We start from the raw sequence: 12806 nt of genomic DNA, 5'->3' as shown, positions 1-12806 counted from the left end.
GTGCTCGCACCCACGGCCATCTGGCCACCCCGGCACCCGCCATGCAGGGGGGCGCGGGGAGAGGGGGGAGGTGGGGGGGGGGGGGTCCGGGGGTCCTGGGGTGTCCCAGGGGTCCCATAGTGGCAGGGGGGGCTCAGGGTGTCCAAGGGGGCTTGGGGCACCCAGGGGTCCCGGGGCACTGAGGGGTCCCGGGGTGTCCAGGGGGTCCTGGGGGTCCCGGGGTGTTGGGGTCCTGGGGGGTCCTGGAGGGTCCCAGGGGTCCCATGGTTGAGGGGGGTCCCGTGGGTCCCACGTTCCCCAAGGGGTCCTGGGGCATCCATGGGGTCTGGGGGGTCCCAGGGGTTCTGGGGGGTCCTGGGGGGTCCTGGGGGGTCTGGGGTGTCCCAGGGGTCCTGGGGTTCTGGGGGGTCCCAGGGGTCCCCACGGTGTCTGGAGGGCCTGGGGGGGTCCCAGGGGTCCTGTGGCAGAGGGGGGGTCCCAGGGGTCCCAGGGGGTGCGGGTGCCGGGGGGTCCCACTGTCCCCAGGGGTCCCAGGGGGTGCGGGTGCCGGGGGGTCCCACTGTCCCCAGGGGTCCCCGGGGGTCCCCAGCCCCACAGTACCGGGGGGGGCACCCACAGCTCCCCCCCCCCCCCAGAGGCCCCCTCCCCTCTGCGCAGCCCCAAAACAGCCGGGGAGGGGGGGGGCCAGGTATGGGGGGGGGCGGAACTGTGGGGGAAAAAATAAACCCAAAATGCCCCCAAAACGCCCCAAAACGGGATGGGACGGGAGGGGGGGGGGGCGTGGGGCAGGGGGCGGGGGGATAAAAAGGGGGCGGGCTTGGGTGAGCGAGGGGGCGGGGCGAGGAGATGAGGGGCGGGGCTATGCGAGGAGGGGGCGTGGCCATAGCAAAAGGGGGCGTGGCTACACACAGGGGGCGTGGCCTTCTCAGCGAAGGGCGGGGAGGGGCGGGGCCAATCAGGGGGCGGGGCGATTGGGAGAGGGGGCGGGGCTAGGCTGGCCCAGGGGGCGGGGCGAGGGGCGGGGCTACGGGAAGGGGGCGTGGCCTCGTCGGGGCGGGGCGGGGGGGCCGGGAGCTGCCATGGCGCTGAACCTCAGCAAGAACGGGCGGGCGCTGCAGGAGGCCTACGGCAGGGTGGTGGCGGCGGGGAGCAGCACCGACTGGTGGGGGGGGGGCACCGGGATTGGGGGGGGCACTGGGATTAAGGGGGGGGGGTGGGGGGAGGGGAGGGGCTGGGGGGAAATGGGGGAAATGGGGGAGGTGGGGGGGGAAATGGGGGGAGGGGAGGGGAAGTGAAAGTGAAAGTGGGGGGGGGGCAATTGGGGGGTGGGGGGGTTGGGGGGGCACCGGGGGGGTGGGAGGGGTGGGGGGGATGAGGGTGGGGGAGGGGGGTGGGGAAGAGATGGGGGAAGGGGGGGAGGGAGGGGGGGGAGGGGGGAGTGGGGGGGGGTTGGGGGTGCATGGGGGGGGGAGGTACCCATGGGGGAGGGTTCGGGGGGGGTGGGGGGGGTGCAGGGGGTTAGGGCTGGGGGGTGCACACGGGGGGGGGACTCATAGGTGAGGGCACAGGGGGGCTGGGGGGTGGGGGGCCGGGGGTAGGGGCTGGGGGTGCACAGAGGTCGGGGTGGGGGGGCCGTGGGTTAACCCCCCCCCCTGCACCCCCCCTGGGGTGTCCCGCAGGGCCCTGTTCACCTACGAAGGCAACAGCAACGACCTGCGCGTGGCCGGCTGCGGGGGTGAGCGCGGGGCACGGCCCCCCCCGGGGATAGGGACGTGGGCACCCGGCTCTGCCCCCTGACCCCCATCCCCGTCCCCCCCCCTTGGCCCTGGCTGTGGTTCCCAGGCTGGGTCCTGCCGGTGCCGCCCGTCCCTGCCGGGCCCCTTCCTTCCTGCTCCGCCTGCACCTCGCTGGGGGGAACAAGGAGCTGGGGGGGGGCAGGATTTAGGGCTGGGGGCTTTTGGGTGCGGGTCTGAGGTTCCCCACGTCCCCTCCCTCGGAGCATCGGATGCCTCTTGTTGGCCATCAATATTTTATCGTGGTGAGGAAGGAGAGCTCCGGGCTGAGCAGGATGCTGCCGGCGAGCACCAGCCCGCTTCCTGCTCTGCTGGGCTTAAAGGAGGAGAGATCCTCGCTGGTGGGCTTGGTTTTGGGGATGAAAGCGGGGTTTTTGGGGGATTCCCAATTAAGGGGGGGGCTGCGGGGCTGGGCAGGAGGTGCCGATGTCTGTGGGCGCACCCCAGCCCCGCTCCTGTCCTGGCACAGATGGGGGCCTGGAGGAGATGGTGGAGGAGCTCAACAGCGGGAAGGTGATGTACGCCTTCTGCAGGGTGAAGGACCCCAACTCCGGCCTGCCCAAATACGTCCTCGTCAACTGGGTGAGCGGGGACGGGGACAGGGGGACACCTCGGGGACCTCCCCTGGTGCCAAAAAACGCCTGGTGGCCAAAAAACCCACCGGGTGCCCCTCAGCCAGGCAGCACCGAGGTCCCCAAATGGGGACGGTTTTGCAGCCCAGACTCAAGGTGCTGCTGCTGGAGAGACCCCCGTGGGCTGGGACCCCCCCCGTGGGCTGGGACCCCCCCGGTAAGCGGGTGCCGATGGTTTCCCTTGCAGACGGGCGAAGGCGTCAACGACGTGCGGAAAGGAGCCTGCGCCAACCACGTCAGCACCGTCGCCGGCTTCCTGAAGGTGCCCCCCAATCCTTCTCCTGCCACGGGGTGGACCCCGAAGGTGCCACCTCGGGGCCACCCCCCTGAGCCGGGGCTGTCCCCGCGCAGGGCGCGCACGTCACCATCAACGCCCGTGCCGAGGAGGACGTGGAGCCCGAGCTCATCATGGAGAAGGTGGCCAAAGCCTCGGGGGCCAACTACAGCTTCCACAAGGAGAGCGGCCGCTTCCAGGACGCCGGACCCCAGGCTCCCGTGGTGAGTTGGTGTTAGGAGATGCCCAAAATCAGCTTAGCGACGTCCTGCCGTGCCGTGATGTGCCGGGCACGGGGCTGGACGGAGCTCGGGGTGTTATTTTTTGGGGGGAACTCAGGGGTTTTGCTCAGCCCCACCACGCTCTGCCGCCCTGCAGGGCTCCGTCTACCAGAAGACGAACGCGATGTCCGAAATCAAGAGGGTGAATAAGGATAACTTCTGGGCCAAAGCCGAGGTGAGTGCCGTGCTCTCTGCTCACCGAAGCCAAGCTCCGGGGCTGGGGGCTGTGGAGCCAACCCGAGCGCGTGTCCCGGCAGAAAGACGAGGAGAACCGGCGGCTGGAGGAGAAGAGGCGGGCGGAGGAGGAGCGGCAGCGGCTGGAGCGCGAGCGGCGCGAGCGGGAGCTGCAGGAGGCGGCGGGGAGGGAGCAGAGATACAAAGCCCGCTCCAACGAGATCGAGGCCCAGAAGTGAGTCCCTGGGGGCTGGGACATGTCCCCAGCTCGCGCTCCCGTGACGCAGCGGGAGGTGCAGGGGGGACCCTCCGGGGCCGTGTGTCCGTGTCCGTGTGTCTGCCCTCCCCGGGGCTGGGGAGGCTCCGAGCATCGCTCCCCGCGGGCAGAGCCTTCCCCAGCTCCCTGGGGCAGCTCCTGCTGCGCTGTCCCCGTCCCCACGTGGCCGCGGCACTAAGCACCGCTGTCCTTTTGTCACCCTGTGTCACCGCAGGAGGCTGCAGCAGGAGGCGGAGAGGAGGGACAGGGAGCAGCAGCAGCGGGTGAGCAGCAGCGCCGGGCTCTCTGAGGGTCTCGGGGTGCCAAATCCAGGGGGTGCTCCCCCCTGTTTGCCCGCTGCACCCCCTCCTTGTCCCCATTTCTGTGGTCCCAGGGGGGTGGCCCCGTGTCACCGACCCCTCCTGTGCTACAGAAGGAGCAGGCGGAGGAGGAAGAGGCCGAGCAGCGGAGAGGCTTCAGGAGGAGCGAGTCGGTGGAGAAAGCCCAGGTGCGCATTGCTGGGGGGGGAACCGCGCTGGGGGGCTGCTCCCAGCCCCTCTGCCCCTTCCAGCCCCCCCCCAGACCCTGCTTAACCCCTGGTTCCCGTGCAGGAGGCAGCGTCGCTGATCGCACAGAGGACAGTGAACCCCCGGGACATCTTCAAGCAGAAGGAGAGGTCGGCACCGGGGGACACGGCAGCTGCTGCCCAGCCAGGTGGGCACGGGGGGGCTCCTGAGGCGGGGGGGGAAGCATTAACACCCGAGGCTGCCGTATCCACACCCCGCTGTACCCAGGGAGCTTTAGATTTCTTCTTTTTTGTAAATGAGACGTATTAATGCTGGAAAGGAACCCGGCCTGGCTGCCTGCCGTCCCGCCCGGCTGCTCGCGCGCAGCCGACGAGCCCGAGCTGCTCCGCGGGGCAGGAGCCAGGAAGTTGAGAAAACCCAAGCTGAGGCTGCAGCCGAGGAAGCTGCTGCAAACACGTGATGTGCCCAGGCCAACATCCCCCCCCCCAGCAGCCCAGCCCCCAGAAAACGACTCGAATTAACCCACAGTAACTCCTGTTCCCCGGTTTTGCGGAAGGAGCGCGAGCGCACCTCGGTGGCGCGGCCCCGTGCTTGTTTGCGCTTGGAGGCACCGATGGGCGAGATAAGAGCAGCAGGAAAATCCCCGGGGAGCTGGCGCCGCCGGCCTCCGAGCTGCTCTGCTTCCCCAGCACCACGTCAGTGCTGGTTTCGTGTTTGCTCGGCTGCGGCGCTGCTGTAACCAGTCGACAAACTTGTTTTTTGCAAGAGGGACCGGAGCTGGAAAATCCTGCTGGGGAGGCGAGCCCGGTGGCGAGCAGGCGGTGAGCGAGGGGTACCCGAGCCCCCTCCTCGAGCACCTCCGTCTCCTTTTGCAGGCAAATTGCGCAGCCCCTTCCTGCAGAGGGAGGCGAACGCGGTGCCCAGCCCCGGCCCCCCGGCGCGGGAGACGCCGCCAGCATCGCCGGTGCCCGCTGCAGGTGCGTGCCCTCGCTGCCGGGCCGAGCAAAGCTTCTCGCCGCGCCTCTCCAAAGTGTCCCCGGAGCTGGCAGCGGTTTCTGCTCGGTTTCTGCCTTGTCCCCATCTCCCTGCTCCTTGGCAGAGAGCAGGCAGGGTTTGGCTTTGGCTCGAGGTCTGCGGGTGATGCTGAAGCCAAGCGGGAGGATGGGGAGCAGAGGGGACAGAGCCGGGCTCCTTCCAGCCGTGCCCAGTGCCAGGCCCAGGGGTGCTGGGCACAAACTGGAGCCCTGAGGCTCCCCCTGAGCAGCATGAAGCCCAACCATGCTGGGTGGGTGTCAGAGCCCTGGCACAGGTCCCCAGGGAGGTGCCGGAGCCTCCTCCTGGAGCCTTCGCACCCTGCTGGACGTGGTGCAGGGCTCTGGGTGGCCCTGCTGGAGCCGGGTGGCACCAGAGGGGCCCGGAGGTGCCCCCAGCCCCCCCCACCCCGCGGCTCTGTGACCTCTCCTGGCTGACTGCTGGCGTTCAGCCTCCAGCCAGGGCTCCATCATCCAGGCTGAGCCTTTCCCCGAGGCCGCTGCGGTCACCACTAGATGCTGCTCTTGGCCAAGGTCTCGGCGCCGGCCCCTTCCCCGCTGCTCGCCGCAAGCAGCAGAGCCTGGCTATTTGCGTCTCTGGTATTTTAGGAAATGATGAATCTCGGGCAAGCTCACTCGGTTCCCCATCGGAAATTCCGCGTCTCATCCTTTTTAGGGCCCCGCAGCCCCACGCTTTTCCCCATCGCAGGGTTTGTGCTTGCTCAGCCCGCTCCTTGCAGCATGGGGACATCGGGGACAGCGGCAGGGGGGGAGCAGGAGGCGGGTTGGTGACACGCGTTCCCCTTGCAGGGTACAACTCGAGCGTCCCGGAGCCCCCCGAGGATGAGGCCAATGTGTACGAGGAGCCACCGGACGCCTCGGCCATCTACGAGGAGCCACCTCAGGTTGGGTGGCACGGGCAGGATGCCCCCCGAGCGTCCCCTTGGGTCCGAGCTCCGCTGATCCCCTCGGGGCTTTTTCTCCCCCAAACCTGCCCTTCTCTCCCTCCCGAAGGACCACGCTGATGGGGCCAAGTACGACTACTCGGCCGAGTACCAGCAGACGCCGGACCTGGCGGGGAAGGGGCTGTGTGCCCGGGCGCTCTACGACTACCAAGCAGGTACGGGCTGGGGGGGCTCCTCTGAAACGGGGGGCGCGGGGCCCAGAGCTGGGCAGGGCATTGCCCGTCCCCCTGCAGTGAAGGGGGACGGTGCCCTCCCTGCCTCCTAAAATCTGTTTCTCGCTGTCCTCCCGGCTTCCCGACAGCCCCGGCCGTGCCAGCAGCTGGGTCGGTCCCCAGCACCGAGGGGGGGACACCCGAGGCAGGTGGGGGGCTGGGGGCAGCCCCAGGGCTCGGGGCTGTTCCTCACTCCCCTCCCCTCCGTCTCCCTGCAGCTGACGACACTGAGATCTCGTTTGACCCTGAGAACATCATCACCAACATCGAGATGATCGACGAGGGCTGGTGGCGGGGCTACGGCCCCGACGGCCACTTCGGCATGTTCCCCGCCAACTACGTGGAACTGATCGAGTAAGGGGGGGGCGGCGGGGCCACGGCAGCTCCCGGCCCCCCGGGAGCACTCGGCTCCAGCCTGGTTCTTCCAAGCAGTGCGTGGCTTTCCTCCCTTCCTCCCTTCCTTCCTTCCTTTCTCCCTTCCTTCCTGCCTTTCTGCCTTCTCTCTGAGTGACGTGCCATGGCCCTGAGACCCCTGACCCTGGAGCCCCCATAAATGCCCCCCCCGGGGGCGCTGGCAGAAGCCCCCTGGCTCCGTCCCGGCGCGGAGCAGCCGCGTGCCCCGCGGGCTCCCCTCCCTTCTGGCCCCTTGTGCGGTCCGACCCCTCGCAGGGAGCCCAGAGCTGCGGCCAGCGCTCGGCTTCCCGGCCGGGGAGGAGATCAAACGAGGCCAAGGTGGGGGATTTTAGCAAAAGCTGTGAGCGAGGCCCCCCCCCCCTGCGTGCCCCATTCACTGTGAACAAGGAAGAGCCCGGTCCGGCTGCCGCCTTCCTCTCGGTCGCCTCCAGCTCCTTTCCCTGGTGTTGCTTTTGGAACAGGCTGTGACGGGTTTTACCACGGGTTTTAGTGATGCCGGGGCCTCTCGTGCCCCCCCCCGGGTCAATAAAAGGGCTTTTCTTTGGTGACGGCTGCACAGGACCCGGCCGTGCCCCTGCTGCTCTGCGCCACCATCGGGGTCCCCGCTCTGCGCACCCCTCGCCCCGCGTCCCGTGGTTAATCCCCACCCCTGCGTGTTGAGGCTTTTCAGCGTGATTTGGGGTGAAATGGCGGTGTTTTGGCACAGGGCTGGCAGAGGGCATGGGCTAACGAGAGCCCTTCAAGAAGGGGAAGCTGAGCTGGGCGTGGGGCTCGGTGCTGGTTTTGCAATGGGTGAGGAGCTGCGGCCACGCTGTGCCGAGCGGGTTTGTGTGCCAGGGGGTGAGGGCAGGGATAATTAGGTGGCTAATTAGTATTGCTGCTGGAGATGAGGCTAACGAGGGAGCGAGGTTTGCTCAGAAGAGCAGCCAGAGACCAAAGCTGGAGTGAGCAGTGGGGGGGGGTCTGGGTGCACAGGGGACTATGGGGGCGTTTTGGGGACCTGGGGACACTGAGAGCAAGGGGGGTGCAGGGGACACGGGGACAGCAGGGTGTGGGGACAGGAGGGTGAGGGAACCTCGAGGGGACCTTGCCATGGCCACTGTCACCCCCGGCTGTCCCCAGCCCCTCATCTTCCTGCCCCCCCGGGCTGGCAGTGGGACACGGGGCTCAGCATCAGGCCTTTATTTGCCAGGGCACGGGTGCAGGAGGGGGGTGGCACGTGAGCACGGCGGTGACGGGGCACGGGGGTGGCACGGGGACGGGGAGTGGGCACGGGGCAGGGTGGAGGTGGCAGAGGTACAGCAGCAGAGCGGGTGGGGAGGGGGGTGGCAGGGGACAGGCGTGGGCACAGGGACAAAATGGGCTTGGGGACAGCAGGGGATGGGGCACGGGGGTGGCAGCGGCGTGGGGATGGGGTGGCACCAATGGCACAGGGGTGGAGATGGGGGTGGGCATGGGGGTGGCCTGGCCTTGGAAATGGCCCCGGGGGGGGCAGGGGGACGTCCTGTCCCCACGGTGTCCCCCCCCTCACTTCCAGTTGGTGAAGAACTGCTTGAAGAGGGGCGTCTCGCGGCCCTGCGGCAGGATCTCCACCTGCGGGACGGGGACACGGTGGGCACGGAGGACGAGGGGACGTCACCGTGCCCCCCCCCCAACCCTCCTGTGCCCACCTGCGTGCGGGGCGAGTAGCCCATGCGGGCGATGGTCTGCTCGGCCACGCTGAGAGCCGCCTGGCGCTCCTGCTCGTTGGCTTTGCGCCCTGCGGACGGGGACGTCAGCCTCGGCTGGGGGGGCCCCGTCCCCTGCCCTGTCCCCATCCCCGTCCCTGTCCCCAGGCACCTTTCCACACGTAGACCTTTCCCCCGGCGCCCGTGTCCAGCACGAAGCAGTCGTCGGGGCACAGCAGGCTCTGGCTGAAGGGGCTGCTCCTGGACACCTCGGTCAGGTCCATGCGCCCCGTCGCGTCCGACACCTGCGGTGGCCGGGGTGTCACCGCCGTGGTGCCACCACCAGGCCACCCCCGTGTCCCTCTGTGTGTCCCTGTGCCCCCTGCACCCACCACAGCGTGCCTTGGCCATGCCCAGCCCTATGTCCCCCCCCTACGGGGGCCACCCCAGCCTTGCCCGGTCCCGTGGCCACCGCAGCGTGCCCCAGCTGTGCCCAGAGGTTCGTGGGGTCACCTGGAGACCTCCAAAGCTCACCATGCTGAGCCCCGTCACTGTCCCATGTCCCCTAGTGCCACATCCACAGCTCCCAGATACCTGCAGGGATGGGGACCCCCCCACTCCCCCCGCAGCCCCTTCCAAATCTCAACCACCCTCCCTGTGCAGAAATTCCTCCTGACGCCCGATCCAACCCTCCCCTGGTGCCACGTGCGCCCATGCCCTCACGTCCCTCTCACTTGCCAGCAGCCCCCACCCCCTCGGGACCACCACAGCACCCCCAGCCCGTGCCCAGCCCCTTGCCTTGTAGAGGACGGCCGTCCCCGCGCTCTGATCGGCCACCGCGTCCTCCTCAGGGCTGCCCTCCTGCAAGCTGGGCTTGGGGCCCAGCACCTGTGGGGTGAAGGCACGGCGTGACAGAGCCCCGGGGGGGCACCCACGTCCCCTCGCCTCCCCAAGGCACCCACCTGCAGCATCTCCGGTGGCTCCTCGCCGTCCACCACCACCTCCAGCCGGGCCTTGCCGCCCCGCTCGCCGTCCCGGATGGCCGCCGCCAGCTCCTGGGCCTGGCTGCGCTCCAGCACGTTGCAGCGAGCCCCGCACCAGGTGAAGATGGTCTGGGGACACCGAGAGGGACGGCGGTGGCAGGACTGCCCCGCACCAGCCCCGGGGTCACCGTTATGCAGAGGGTGTCGCCGGGTCGGGGCTGGTCCAGGGGGACACCCAAGGGACACCCAGAGGGACGGACAGACAGCCACATGGATAACCGATGGGTGGGTGGACAGATGGACGGACGGACAGAGGAGGTGCCCCAGTGGATGCCCAGGACAGAGGAACAACCCAACAGACTGATGGTGGGAAGGACAGACAGACAGCCCAACAAATGGACACCCAGACGGACGGGAGGACACCCCCACAGCCATGTTCAGGACAGACAGATATGGCCACCCAGGACAGGTAGACACCCAGAAGAACAACCAGATGGAAACCTACGGACACGTGGACACCTGGAGGGTCAGACAGACACCCCTAGGGATAGACAGACACCCCGACAGACAGACAGACACCCAGAAGGACAGGTGGACAACCCAACACTCTGCTATGGATGGAGAGACGCCCCGAGGGGCTGATGGCCCCCCACGGCCATACGGACACCCAGACGGACACGGGGCACTTGCACCAAGCAGGAAGGGTCTGGGGGCCGGGGCCGGGGTCACCCACCTCACCCAGGTCGAGGACGAAGCAGTCGCCGGTGTTGAAGCTGGCCCAGCTCAGGTCCCGCTCGGTCGCCCGAATTTTCTTCCTGCCCTTCACCTGGTAGAGCCGGCGCACGGGGCCGGGGCCAGCGCTGGGGCGCACGGACCTGAAGGCCGAATCCACGCCGCCCTCCTGCAGGCACAGGGTGCTGAGCGCCCGGCGGGGACACCGACCCCTAGGGAGGGGTGGCCAGGGCACCCATGGGGGGTGCCGAGCACCTAGGAGGGGTGCTGAGCACCCAGCACGGAGACTGGGCATCCGGAAAGGATGCTGAGTGCCGTGGTAGGGATGCTGAGGGCTTCAGGGGAGGTTCTGAGCACCCAGGGGTGATGCTGAGCACTGCGGGTGGGCAGCACCCAGCAGGGACGCCACGTGCTTGGTGGGGAGCAAAAGGGGTGGGGGGAACACTGGGGGCTTGGGGGCATCCTGCGCACCCACCACGGATGCGCAGCACCCGTTTGGGAAGCCCAAACACCCACCGGAGTTGCCCAAGCACCCATATGGGATGCCCAGCACCCACTGGGGACACCCAGCACCCCCCTGGCACCCTCGGTGTCCCGAGGCCCCGTACCTGGTAGGTGACGCCGCGGGGGAAGTACTCCATGAACTCATCGGATTCGTTGCCCTGCACCTCGCGGTGGGTGACCGGGCGCTCGCCCAGCGCCGCGTTCAGCTGGGTGCAGAGGAGGGCGCAGGCGCCCTGCTCGTCCTGCGACGCCTCCCGGCCTGCGGCGAGGAACGGGGGGGGCTCAGCGGGACCCCCCCACGTCCCCACACACGTCGTGTCCCCCCCTTACCCCGTGCTCACCGATCCAGAGGTGCAGGTGGGCTTGCTCCTCGGGCCCCAGGTGCAGCACCAGGTAGGCGTCCCCCGAAAAAAAGGTGCCCCAGGACGCCTCCGGCACCGGCACCGGGCGCAGCTTCTCCACCCGCCAGATGTGCAGCCCCGGGCGGGTGGGCACGGGGCCGAAGGGGGAGCCGCTGCGGGGAAAGGGGGGGGGGCGTCAGAGGGGGTTTGGGGAGGGGAGAGGGATTTTTTTGGGCGGAGGTCGGTACCTTTTGGGGAGCGCCGTGTACATGGTGGCGGGGAGAGCGGCGGGCTGAGAGCGGGTGGTCCTGTGGGGAGAGGGGACGTGGTGATGGACAGACGGACAGACGGACAGCCGGGAGGACAGACGGACAGACAGCTGGCAGGAGGGGTGGGCACCCCAACGGGGAGGTGGGTGCCCCGACGGACAGACGGACACCCCAGTGAGGACAGACAGACAGACGGACAGACTGCGCCTCGACGCACAGCCGGACAGACGGACAGGTGGGGAAGGCGGACGCACCCCGACGGACGGACGGACACCTGGGGGGGGACAGACAGACAGACACCCCAGCAGCCAGAAGCCCCGCGGGGCAGGGAGCCCCCAGGGGCGGGACGGACAGACGGACAGGTAGATGGACAGACGGACAGACAGACGGACGGACGGACGGACATCCCCACGGGCACACACCCTGCCTGCGGGCACCCCAAAAGACACCGCCCCCCCCTCCCCTTCCCGGACGGACGGACAGACGGACCCCCACCCCCCCAGACAAGTGGACACCTGGACGGACGGACAGCTGCCCCGACGGACAGACGGACACCCCCCGGACACCCCCCGAGCCGTGGGACACGCGGAAGTCGGGGCCGGGTGGCGCTGACTCAGGCGGCAGGAAAGGGTGGGGACGGCGGGGGGGGGCCGGGCCTGTCCCCGCGTGTCCCCCCCCCCGGGGCCCTGCTGATGTCCTGGAGCCCCGACGGGGGGGGGTCGCTGTCACCCGTTGTCCCCAGGGGGGTCCCGGCTCCCTGCTCCTCTTGGGGCTGGTCTGGGGGGGCTGGACTGGGAAGGGGGGGGATGCGCTGGGAGGGGCTGAACTGGGAGGGGCTGTACTGGGAACTGGGGGGTGTACTGGGAGGGGCTGTACTGGGAAGGGGGGGTGTACTGGGAGGGGCTGTACTGGGAACTGAGAGGTGTATCTGAGGGGTGGCACTAGGGGTTGTACTGGGGGAACTGTACTGGGAGGGAATGTACTGGGGGGGGGCTGTACTGGGAGCTGCACAGGGGGCTGCACTGGGGGAGCTGTACTGGGAACTGGGAGGCTATACTGGGAGCTGCACAGGGGGCTGTACTGGAAACTGGGGGAGTATAATGGGAGCTGTACTGGGGGTGCACTGCATGGGGGCTGCAACAGGAGGGCTATATTGGGGGGGGTCTACATGGGGGGGCGTACTGGGAGCTGCACGGCACGGGGAGCTTAATGTGGAGGGGTGCTGCACCGGAGTGCAGTGGGAGGCACTGGGCGGCACTGGGAGGCACTGGGCGGCACTGGGCAGCACTGGTTGCCGCAGGGCAGCCCCCCCCCCAGCAGCCGCCCCCGCCGCAGCGTGTCTGGTCGGTGACTCACGGCCGGGCCGGGGGCCACACGTGTGCCGAGCGCGGGGCTCAGCACGGCCACGTGGCCCAACCCGGTCACCGTGGGGCCCGGGGAGCCTGCGGGATCCTGCCGGGGCCTGGCGCGGTGCTGGGCCGGTAGGAACGGGGCACGCGGTGCCGTGAGGCCTGTCCGAAGTGGCTCTGGGTGACGGGGACAGCCCGGTGCCACACGCTCGGTGGCCTTGGCGTGGCCGTGCCGTGCCCGTGCGGTGCCGGTGCTGGGTCCCGTGCCGGTGCCGCGCTGGTTCCTGCACAGAGCTGGTGCCGAGGCAGTGCCAGGGCCAACCGGTGCTGGTGCTGCACGGTGCCAACACCGGTGCCGAGGCAGCACGGCTCCTGCGTGGTGCCAGTGCCATGCCGTGCCAA

At 69.2% G+C, this 12806-nt stretch overlaps 2 protein-coding genes across 4 annotated transcripts; one reads left to right on the top strand and one right to left on the bottom strand.

The window, feature by feature from the left end:
* Positions 1-1007: 1007 nt before the first annotated feature.
* On the top strand, positions 1008-7120 carry DBNL (drebrin like). Its single transcript, XM_038172467.2, has 14 exons — positions 1008-1162; positions 1680-1735; positions 2263-2375; positions 2613-2687; positions 2777-2923; positions 3078-3155; positions 3238-3389; positions 3646-3694; positions 3844-3918; positions 4022-4124; positions 4813-4914; positions 5779-5873; positions 5983-6088; positions 6364-7120. The coding sequence occupies exons 1-14, from the start codon at positions 1080-1082 to the stop codon at positions 6501-6503; spliced, it is 1374 nt and encodes a 457-aa protein (XP_038028395.2). The 5' UTR covers positions 1008-1079; the 3' UTR covers positions 6504-7120.
* Positions 7121-7726: 606 nt separating this feature from the next.
* CAPG (capping actin protein, gelsolin like) lies at positions 7727-11848 on the bottom strand. 3 transcript variants are annotated; one of them, XR_011804729.1, is made up of 11 exons: positions 11571-11848; positions 11035-11094; positions 10787-10959; positions 10550-10704; positions 9943-10110; positions 9189-9338; positions 9025-9114; positions 8399-8531; positions 8230-8318; positions 8014-8152; positions 7727-7947 (listed from the first exon to the last, which is right to left on the bottom strand). XR_011804729.1 is itself a non-coding variant. In XM_072027196.1 (10 exons), the coding sequence occupies exons 2-10, from the start codon at positions 11055-11057 to the stop codon at positions 8087-8089; spliced, it is 1047 nt and encodes a 348-aa protein (XP_071883297.1). In that variant the 5' UTR covers positions 11058-11094; positions 11571-11848; the 3' UTR covers positions 7727-8086. The 3 variants fall into 3 exon arrangements, 1 of the variants encoding a protein (XP_071883297.1); XR_011804730.1 differs by having other exon boundaries at positions 7727-7957; positions 8024-8152; XM_072027196.1 differs by having other exon boundaries at positions 7727-8152.
* Between the last annotated feature and the right edge of the window lie 958 nt (positions 11849-12806).

This window comes from Anas platyrhynchos, chromosome 23 (assembly GCF_047663525.1).
Source record: "Anas platyrhynchos isolate ZD024472 breed Pekin duck chromosome 23, IASCAAS_PekinDuck_T2T, whole genome shotgun sequence".
Taxonomy (NCBI): domain Eukaryota; kingdom Metazoa; phylum Chordata; class Aves; order Anseriformes; family Anatidae; genus Anas; species Anas platyrhynchos.
This window is presented reverse-complemented; position numbering and strand designations above follow the sequence as displayed.

Bases quoted from the DNA above. Each gene is read 5' to 3' on its own strand.
- DBNL (XM_038172467.2), top strand. From the start codon at position 1,080: ATGGCGCTGAACCTCAGCAAGAACGGGCGGGCGCTGCAGGAGGCCTAC. The intron at 3,156-3,237 runs GTGAGTGCCGTG...GTGTCCCGGCAG, and splicing joins ACTTCTGGGCCAAAGCCGAG to AAAGACGAGGAGAACCGGCG. The intron at 5,874-5,982 runs GTTGGGTGGCAC...TCCCTCCCGAAG, and splicing joins TCTACGAGGAGCCACCTCAG to GACCACGCTGATGGGGCCAA.
- CAPG (XM_072027196.1), bottom strand. From the start codon at position 11,057: ATGTACACGGCGCTCCCCAAAAG. The intron at 10,705-10,786 runs GTGAGCACGGGG...TCCTCGCCGCAG, and splicing joins CCACCTGCACCTCTGGATCG to GCCGGGAGGCGTCGCAGGAC. The intron at 8,532-9,024 runs GCAAGGGGCTGG...CGGCCACCGCAG, and splicing joins GGACGGCCGTCCTCTACAAG to GTGTCGGACGCGACGGGGCG.